Here is an 11,021-nt window from a genome sequence, read left to right on the forward strand (position 1 = left end):
TATACTTAACACATAATGGATATCTTTTCCCATCAATATATTCTTTTTAATAGCTACAGGACTACATGGAAACATAGTTTAATTCCTGATCAATACATATTTAGAACATCCATGTATCTATATCCCATTTCAAACAGTGTTGCAATAAATACTTATCCATACTTGTATCTTCACTCACGACATTCTTCTGTAGCACAAATTCCATACACATACACACACACACACACACACACACAGAGAACAAACCATGCCTTGAGGTATGCTCATATGTACAGCAGAGGAAGAAATAAAGCCTGAAGACTGAGAAGGAATAGCCAAATAAGTAAGGAGAACCAAGACAGCGTAATGGCTAGGATACCAAATGAAAATGTTTCAAGGAGAAAGCATGGATTGATAGCATCAAAAACTGAAAAACAGCCAAAAAGACTGAGGAGTAAAGGTTTGTTACATAGGACACTTATGACTGGAGAAAGCCATTTCAGTGTAGGAATCGGGCAAGACACAAACCGCAGAGAGGAAAGAAATATTTAACTAGTTTATATGATTCTCTGAGAAGCTGGTAGATAACAGAAAAAGAAAAACTAGAACAGTAGCTCTAGGAAGTAGAACATGCAAGTTGTCAGACTCCAGAAAAAATATCCAGAAACATTTATTGACTAAAATAAAGAGCTTAGAGTTCTCTTACAACTACATTTTTTTTTCTTTTTTAGGATTACTTATTTGAGAGAGTGAGCAAGCAAGCAGGGGGAGGGGCAGAGGGAGAGAGGGAATCCTGAGCAGACTCCCCACTGAGTGCAGAGCCCAATGTAGGGCTCAATCCCATGACCCTGAGATCATGACCCAAGGTGAAATCAAGAGTCAGAAGCTTAACTGACCTAGCCATCCAGGTGCCCCTGAAACTATGTTTTTAAACACCTGATTCATGTTTTATTTAAATGAGTTCTTTCTAGAACTATGAAAGTTTAAAAACAATGTTTAGAAGTTGAATAGGCCCATACAAACAAGATACATACATAAAGTCTTAAGACAGCTTATTGCCAGAGAAAATTTACACCATGTAACAACTGCATCTGTTATTTGAAACATGACTATTAGGAGAAAGAAGTCTGAAACATTGCTTTAATGGGAAGAGTATTCATTTTAATTATGCTCCAAGATGTTACAGACCTAGAAATTAACAAATTTCAGTCAGTATAAAATAGATTTATTGCCAATATTCAGTCATGAATACAGCCTAGGTAAATGAAACAATCACTTCATACAAGGCTCAGATACTCTAAAATCTATCTTCACACATGTACTATAAAATGATAAATACTTAAAAATGACAATGCAAGGAAAAAATATTACAAAAAATACAATTGCTATAGCCCCTTGCATGAAAGTTCTTTATTTTTAAAGTTCTGCTTTAGGGGATAATACCATGCTACAGATCAGAACCAAAAATAAACTATGTTCCTTGAGGTTACAATGTTCAACAATGTACTGGATGCACTCTAAAACACCATGTCTGACAAGAATCAAAAAGAGAGACAAAGAAGGACTTCAATGATGTTGAGAGAAAAGAGAGAAGTCATCAATTGTTATATGCTGATTTCTGCTGGAATGGCCTCATTAGACAATTTCTAACACTGTAGAAGACAGGAGAAGGAAAGGGACCAGTCTTAGCTTTCCATAAAGGATTTACGAATCAGCACAAACTCAGGCAATTCTAAAAGGCACTGTTCCCAATGCTCTCCACTCTTCAACCCTGTAGAAACTCCTTGTTCCTATATCCATGTTTTTTTCCTAATTTTTTCATAAGGGTTTACCAAGTATACTTTGTTTTCTACCATCCAACATCCAAACCAAAGCGCATTAAGCAAAACAACAGACTGTCCGTCAAGTCAGTTCGAAAGACATAAATTTTGGTTTAGATATTAATCAAGAGATTTAGGCACACTTATCACTCTTCCTCCCCTCACATATTGACTCCAATCCTCAACCATGTGGCAATATGCAGTTTTAAGATTTTTTTTGTCTCTCATCAATAATTTGTCTGTTGCCAAGCTGCTTGGCAGCAATACTGGGACTTGTTTAGAATGCTTGGTCAGAACAGATTTTTAAAAGGATGTGATCAGTGAATTAGTGATCATAGTGGGCTTCTACAGGCAGATGGGAAGAATTTACCTCACAGATCTCCTGCACTCATTTCAGAAGGGAGAAAAATGGGTCTCAAAAAGAAAAAAGATTAGGGTAAACATGAAATACAGTAAGATATTAATACTGTAGTAACAGCAGAGAAGGAAATGCTTATATAGCCAACCTACCTGTGGGGAAGCTTCTGGCATAAAAAAATCAAACCTTCTCTCCCATTACTGTTTAGCTGCTTTACTTTGAGAAGGGCAGAATGCCACTTAAACACTTTCCTTCAACGGTAAGAAATTTCTTTTTGAAATGAGCATTAGAGAAAGGAAGAAAAGGTAGGGAAAGCTCACTCAAAAAGGTCCTCAAACATGCGTTGTCCCATTGCTATGTATGCTTCCTTCTCCTCTGGTGTCATCTGGGCCACCAGCTCTGGCCGCTGGCTCACTTCACTGTAGGAGAATGGACGGCCAGCCACCATAACAATGGGATCATCTGCTACTTCCTCAAACTCATCGTCCTCCTCCTCATCCTCGTCCCGATGATGCGATGCCACAGCTGCTGGTCGAGGTGGGGAGTCATCATCTGACTCACTGGTCTCACTTTCTGAGTCACTGCCATTGGCAGTGGTCACGGGAGCAGCTGCCCCCACTGAGCCTGCTGTGGCTGAGGGGGTCTTCTTCTCATGAATGAGTAGTGCTCGCATGACCTCTTCATTATCATCTGGCCCTGCACGGCCCTCCTCACGCTCCTGAAATGCATCTATATCTATACCACCTGGAAAGAAAAAACCAGAATGTCAATTTCCTTATGTAGAAAAGGCATTTTTTATAACTAATAAGACTTCACTAGTTCCAGTTTTTAAGGAACTGTCCATAACATATTAAAAACATTTCTCACAAACTGGAACTTAAGTAGCATGGTTTAAATACATGTGTTTTAAGAATAAAAAAGCCTGAATTTGAATCTGGGTCCCTTCAGATGTAAGCTGTACTGCTTTGGTCAAGTTTTTAGTCTGTGAATTTCAGTACCTTTTCCTGTAAAAAGGAGTGATAAGAACATCTACCTTACAGAGCTCTGGACAAGAACATATGTAATTATGTCTAAGAAGGACCAAGTACTATAGCTGGTAAAACGGGAAATCAAAACATGGCTCCTCATCTTGCTTCAAGTAAAAGCCAAAAGCTTTACAATGGCTTAGAGAGTCCTATAATATTTGGGACCCCTCCTGCTCACATGCTCTTACCTACCTCTGCTCTTTCCCTTTGCTTATTCTTCTCTAGTGACAGTAGCCCCATGGTATTCCCTATATATATAACATTCACTCCGACCTTAAGGCCTTTGTACTCCCTGTTTCCTCTACCTGGGATATTTTTCCTCTATGTTGCATAGCTAACTCTCTCACATCCTTTATGTTTTTATTCAAATGTCACCTTCTTATAATTCACCCCACCCTATACTCCCAATGCTCTATTTTTTTCCCCATAGCACTTACTTTCTAACATAATAATTCTTGTCTACAGTCTCTGTTACCTCCTTTCCCAAGAGGTACGTTCTCCACAAGCAGATATTTCTCTTTTTTATTCAATGATATATCCCAAGTACCCAAAATAGTGCCTACCACTTATTAGGCACCAAATGAATACATGAGTGAATAAATGCAATTTTATTTTCCTGAAACAAACTACGCATACTTTGAACTCTTTATAAAAAGGAATCTAGTATCAGGAATGAAGGTTCTCTCACCGCACACCTCCTATCATTTTGCGTATATATCACACCTGAAAAATTACAGATGAAAATTTAAGAAAAACACTTATATTCTGTATTCTGAGTACCAAATATACTGCTACTTAAAACATATAAAAGGATTAAAAATGTTGTTTGGAACCTAACTCCTTGATTCAAATCCTGATTCTAACACCTATTAACTATGATTCTGGCTAGGTTACTTCATTTTTCTGCTTCAATTTTCTCAAGTACAAAAAGGGGGAAAAATGAGTACATACGTCACTGGATAATTGTGGGGATTAAGTGAATATCTGTGAAGTGTTTAGAATGAGCCTGGCACTTAGCTTAGTGTTATCTATCATCAACATCGTCACCAAGAAAAGGCTCAGAAATTACCAATTCCAGCCATGAATGAAGTGAGAGCATCTTCTCATTCACATATTAGAATGGATTAGTGTAACCCTGCACAATTTAGAAAGTATAGAACTCCTGAGATATGAGATTGGGCAGCTTAAGAGACAGAAAGGAAACAGGAATTAAGAAGTTAAAAATTCTAGTCAGAGAATATAGGCTTTTGATAACACGGATGTAAAAATGAGAATTAAAATCAAACTTTACTACTTTAAAACACTGCTAAAGACTGAGGCTCCTTCCAAGAGTCCTTACTGCCAATGCAGTATTGCAACAGGGGGAAAAAAAAGGAATTGTCTCTAAGGCAATCATCACTCCTATAAGAATTTTCCAAAAAGCTTAATATTATCAACATAATAGTTTGATTAATGTTTTAAGTAAACATAAAATTAGGGGAAACACAATTTAGTTCTGTAAACTAAATCATCATATCTAAAAGATTTATGACAAAGGTCTTGAGAGGTTTGGGGAAAAAAGGAACTGCTCTGTTACAGATGAAGACAGACAACAAAAAATGAGGATAAATGAGCAAATATCTGGATGGTAAAGTAGAAACACTAGCTCTAGGAACAGTCTTAAGTTATAAGTTACAAAAAAGACATACATAATGGGAAACTGTCAAGTTCACTGGTGATGCTAAACAATTCTGGATGCTTAAATAAGGCCAAGCTGATGGAAAAAAAAAAAAAAAAACACAGGAAGAGCTGAGAGTGGGCAGAAAACTGGCGGATTTATTTCTATACTAGCAAGGGTAAGAAAATCTGCCTATAGAAAAACAATCTAAAACACATTGAAAGACCTGGTCCAAGTTATCTGATACAGGGCAAGGAAGGATCTTTAAAAATCCCCATACATGGTTTCCAAAGTTGTTGGTCTTAAAATATTGCTTCTTGACCCAAAGTAACAAAGTATCAGATAAAAACCAGAAGGACATTTTAAGTAAAACTCAAATCATTTATGATGGATCCATGCATAAACATATATTGTTCTGGTTACTAGATCTAAAGTAAAGTATATTATGGTTGGAGAAGGTCCAGACAAAGACAATTTAAATAAAACCAAAAAATGTAGATGTAGGTGACTTCAGGAAAGAGGACTATTTGTAAGAAAAGTAGAAGGAAAGAGAATTAGAATAGATCACTATGCTTTCAGTATAGTAATGAGCACATGATTAAGGTCTGTAAAATTCTAAAAATATTAAAATAACTTGAAGTCTGAGGAAAATTAAGTGTAGGACAAACAAGACTCTCTTCACATATTCACTAGAGCCTATTCTATCATAAAACTTAATACAAATTTAGACATGAGAGTATACTATCCTATTTTATACAGAAAGAAAATATTCACAAATCAGAATTGGGTAGACTTGATAACTTTTTAAGGGCCCTTATGATTCAAATTCTATCATTCTAGGAATTGTAAACATTGAATGTTAAGCTTATAAGCATAACTGCATATGACATGGGCTAACAATGGTTTCATTTAATTCAATTCTGTTTCTAAGTTCAAAGAAAAGGTTTGGTAGCTTTAAGAATAGGCAAGAAGCCAAGTTGGGGAAAACAAGCCTACTAAATAGTTGACACTATCACTCCTATATAAAGTAAAACAATTTGAATCAAATATAACTAAACATCATAGCCAAGCTTTTCAGTGCTAAGGAGGGTGGGTAAAGTATGACTGCCAAAGAAAATTTTTTTTCTGATTGTGATTGAAATCAAAACACCAAAATGAATCCTACTAGAGGCATTATCTGATTTTATTATCACTACCCAACTCCATACTACTACTTAATTCTTAGGATACATAGTTAAAGAAATGCTAATATAAAGGGGGAAGAGGTTAGGAGAAATACCAAAAAAAACAGGTAGCTTTCAGTTTCAGGGATTAAAGAACCATACTCAGGTGATGTCTTAGAAATGATACCTAACCTGGGTGTAAGGCCATGTAGATTCTACTGCCGACAAAACCTAACCAGAAGTACTAACTCCCTTTCATCTCTGCTTCCCAGTTTCCGAGCAATCTTTGTCCAGTCTGAGCCTCACATTTTCTACTTTTTTAGTCCCATACATCACCACCCAAGTCTTTGAATCCAGTAACTTTACAGGTTTAAAAAGTAAATTGCTGCAGTGCTCAAACTGCTGGTTACTATGTAATTCTTAAGTCTTTGGGGATCACTGAGAGTTCTAAAATCTTCTAATATGGAGTTCTGTCAATTTTCTTAGATGATAAGAATCCTTAATCCTTTAACCAGGTGGCTCCTTTTTATATATTTTAGGTAGCACAAACACAATTGGTATTTATGAGGAGACAATATAAACAAGTTTGGACTGTATATAGTTTTGGTTCCCAATTCAGAGAAATAAAAAGGAATATAAGTTAGGGTAACAGAAGAACAAAGAAGAGGTGAATTTGGCCACTTTGAACATAATAGGACTTTTCCATGAAATTAAGACAAAGAAATGGTAATTTCTTAATTCTAAAAATGGAGATTTAAAATTTACTTATTATTATATTATTATATTTATTATATTTATTTATATTATATTTATTATATTTATTTATATTATATTAATTATTATATTATTATTATTATGAAGGATAATACAAGTATATATTGGTTAGTTTTAATGCTTATTAATTTCTTACTTCCTGGCATAACACAACTGTTTTGTAAAACAGATATAATGAATTACCAATAAAACTAAGAATTGCCCACTAATTTTCCACTGAACCCAAAATATATTAATTTTAATGACTTCTACTCTTACCTTCCTTCATCTCTTCAGAACTATATGCTCCTTGGACAGTGCTCTCTCTCAGCCAAATGGGTCTCTCTTTGGCAGATTTCCCCTCCAGTGAGGCTCGATGATCTTCTTGGTCATCCATGTTAATGACAACATTCTGAGTGTATAGGTCCTCATAGGAGGGACCTTTGGTGGCCCATGCTTCCCGGTGGTGCCCACCTGGCAGGCCAGCAGCTCCTGCAGTAGTTGCTACCCGGTCCTTGCTATAAAAAAGATGAGAAGAGGGCAAGAAGAAAAAGTAAAGTCTTGGTGTTGGAAAAGAAGCACAACTGGGGAGGTGGTTACTGAAGAAATAAATGCTATCTAGCAATCATATACACACGCTTTAGCAATTCTGAGAAATCGCTTATAACAAAGGGTATCATATTTGTATTTAAGTTCCTCAAACACTGGGTCCACTGGCACGTATATAAATGAATGAGGTTTCATAATTTAAGATGTCTCAATAAATCTACTTAAGAGGGGAGAATAATAAAGGTGACATAATCCACTTAAAGACAATAGCTGGCAAAAATCTCTCAGTCACACCTTTCATGAGTATTCTGTTTAAAAACAAAAAAACCCCAAACAAACAAAACACATTACCTTTTTAAAAACCTCTCTCATCTCAACCAAAGGATTCAGAGTGGTTCTGTGTGCTTTTTTCTCTTTGTGTGCTGAGAAGCTAAAAAAGTATTCTACAAAACCAGGCCTCAACTTAAAATTAATGTTTCCCTCCTGCTATTCACCAAATAAGGTACATCATTATGCATAATTAATCTCTTTTTTACTGAGTTGTATCGTCCCATTTCTGTACCTACGCTGACCCTGGTATCTGTCCCCAACCATTATTTCCACCCTGCAGTAACCATGATCTATTTTTCAGTCTATTTTGCTTTGCTTTATATCTCTACCACCCATGATCTACTTGCCTGTTCCAGGCCTGATCATTCCTTATCTTTCCCTAGTTACTTATGTTTCCTCATCTCTGTTAGTTAAGTCAGGTTTTCAGTCTTTTGGCAGTTCTGTGTCTTATCTGCTTGTTTCACTTTCAATCTGTTCTTCATTCTTTTTTTTTAAGATTTTATTATTTATTTAAGAGAGAAGACAGTGCACTAGAAAGAGAGAGAGAGAGAGCAAGCACAAGTCGGGGAGGGGGGCGGGAAGCAGTCTCTGGCTGAGCAGGAAGCCCACCATGCCGCTCCATCCCAGGACCTGGATTCATACCCTGAGCTGAAGGCCTTGTCTTTCTGTACCTGCTTCTGATGTGTTCTCTACATGAACTTCTATGTATAACTCTCCCTTGATCTCTATGTTTTATCCCATAAACTATCTCCATGTTTCATGAACTATCTGCTTACTTAGTGCCCGCTCTTGATACCTTTTGTTATATTCCTTTAAGTATCTACTAACTCTCTTGGCCCACTTTTTTACTTCTCTTCCATTTTTCTCTGAATCTCTTCCATGGATCCTAGACTATCTTCTGCGTGGAGACCTGTCTCATTGTGCCTAATGAATAAATACTCATTTGGCTTTATTCCCTGTCCAACTCCACTCTCTCAGAAACCATTCACTATTTTCCCTTTTCTTTGGTCCTACTTCATCTCTGCTTACTCCATTGCTCTTCATTTCTTCCTGGGCCCACTGTATCTACTTGAGTTTTTGGTCTCATGCTTGGTTGAGGTTTCTCTGAGGTACATCTCTGTCCATGTATCTGACGGGCCCATTACATCTCTCCCTGAGAACTGTGTCTGGTCATCCTCTGGCAGTAATCATGGGCTTATCCTATCTCTCCTGTTCTTCCTCTGGATATTTACAAGCCCACTCTCACTTCTATTATTAACAAAAAAAAAAAAAAAAAAAAAAAGTGCTCTTTCCAGTCATCCAAACTACAATGATCCATGCCTCTAGTGGTACTAGAGCTGCTTTGTAAACCATTCTTTCCCATAGCTTTTGTATCATGTCAACTCCTGCCTCTAGCAGTACCCAGGGCTGCTTTGTAAACCATTCTGTCACATAGCTTTTGTACCAGTTATTTATTCTCCCATTCTGAGCCTAGGCCTACTAGGCATCTCTCCATATCCCATCTATCTATTTGCACATTATATTTTAAAAGTCTTATATTACAGATGCAAATAACTGGTTTCTCTCTACCTCTTCTTTCTTTCTACAATCATCTAATGTTACTTTTTGCCCTATTACTGTGTCTGTTTCAATTTAATCCCTATCTGTTCCTAGTCACTTTCTGTGTCTATCCTGTTCCATGTTATCTTCTAAAAGGCTGTGTCACTGCCTTCACTAGAATCTTACTGTTTGCTTTGGTATAAGTTAGCTTTTTGAATTCAGATCTCCCCTGAGCATTCACTTTTCTTTCTCTTCCTTTCTCTCTCAACCTGATCTGTGTTTGTTTCTGTGCTCAGTCAACATTCTGACCCTCTCCTTTCTTACCCAGTTTCCCTGACTCCTTTTCGTGTCTCTTCCATCCTCAGTCAGCATCCTTATCTTGCTGCATTGAGCCTGTCTGCCCCAAATGTGTCTCCCTGAGCTAGCCTTATGCCTTTTCTGTCTCTCTACACCCACTCAATGTTTCTCTAGCTCTGACCTGGCCAACTACATCTGTCCTTATCTTTCTCTCCTTCATCCAGACTCTTAAATGATTTCCTCACTCTTTCTGAAGCTACTGTTTTTCTCTCTATATAACCTAGAACACACAGTTTTCACCTATGCTCTATCTTTAGCATTAAATCTGAAAACTATCTTCTGAAGGTCAACAAGTATTCAGTACTTGAGTAGAGAACAAGAAGAGCAAAGAAAAAGAACAGGACATTTAAAATAAATATTAAGGGACGCCTGGGTGGCTCAGTTGGTTAAGCAGCTGCCTTCGGCTCAGGTCATGATCCCAGCGTCCTGGGATCGAGTCCCACATCGGGCTCCTTGCTCATCAGGGAGCCTGCTTCTCCCTCTGCCTCTGCCTGCCATTCTGTCTGCCTGTGCTCGCTCGCTCTCCCTCTCTCTCTCTGACAAATAAATAAATAAAATCTTAAAAAAAAAAATAAATAAAATAAAATAAAATAAAATAAAATAAATATTAACATGGGATTACTTTTAAAAGTCTTTGTTTTCAGTACTCCATTATGGAAACTCAAGAACAGTTTTACTCCAGTTTGAAGCAGGAGGGATTTCACCCCAAGTCAAACAAAAAAAAGTTTTTTTAAGATTTGTTTACTTATTTTAGATGGGGGAGGGGAGAAGGAGAAGGAAACAGAGAATCCCAAGCAGACTCCCCACTGAGCACAGAGGTGGACACAGGGCTCGATCCCATTACCCCGAGATCGCCACCTGAGCTGAAATCAAGAGTTAGATGCTCAACTGACTGACCACCCAGATGCCCCCGCAAAAATCTTTAAATTTGGAAGAACTTTTTAAAAAGATAATCCAGATAACAACCCTCAACTCTATGGTCAAATAATCTTTGACAAAGCAGGAAAAAATATCCAGTGGGGGAAAAAAAAAAACAGTCTCTTCAATAAATGGTATTGGGAAAATTGGACAGCTATGTATAGAAGAATGAAATTCAACCATTCCCTTACACCATACACAAAGATAAACTCGAAATGGATGAAAAACCTAACGTGAGCCAGGAATCTATCAATATCCTAGAAGAGAACATAGGCAGTAACTTCTTCGATATCGGCCCCAGCAACTTCTTTCAAGACATGTCTCCAAAGGAAAAGGAAACAAAAGCAAAAATGAACTTGTGGGACTTCATCAAGATCAAAAGCTTCTGCATAGCAAAGGAAGCAGTCAACAAAACAAAGAGGCAGGGAGGAGTCAAGATGACGGAGAAGTAGCAGGCTGAGACTACTTCAGGTAGCAGGAGATCAGCTAGATAGCTTATCTAAAGATTGCAGACACCTACAGATCAAACGGGAGAGCGAAGAGAAGAACAGCAACTCTAGAAACAGAAAATCA

General features: G+C 37.3%; 1 protein-coding gene across 1 annotated transcript in view; it reads right to left on the minus strand.

Moving 5' to 3' along the window:
• Positions 1-1,118: 1,118 nt before the first annotated feature.
• Positions 1,119-11,021, minus strand: part of LOC111149041 (general transcription factor IIE subunit 1) — a 40,032-nt gene continuing 30,129 nt past the window's right edge. The window contains exons 4-5 of the mRNA XM_022505937.1: positions 7,035-7,273; positions 1,119-2,901 (exon numbers count right to left, since the gene is read on the minus strand). Of these exons, the coding sequence (XP_022361645.1) occupies positions 2,474-2,901; positions 7,035-7,273 (667 nt within the window). The 3' untranslated portion in view covers positions 1,119-2,473. The remainder of the gene's footprint in view (positions 2,902-7,034; positions 7,274-11,021) is intronic.

Source organism: Enhydra lutris, unplaced genomic scaffold (assembly GCF_002288905.1).
Source record: "Enhydra lutris kenyoni isolate GAN:26980312 unplaced genomic scaffold, ASM228890v2 scaffoldscaffold2, whole genome shotgun sequence".
Classification (NCBI taxonomy): Eukaryota; Metazoa; Chordata; class Mammalia; order Carnivora; family Mustelidae; genus Enhydra; species Enhydra lutris.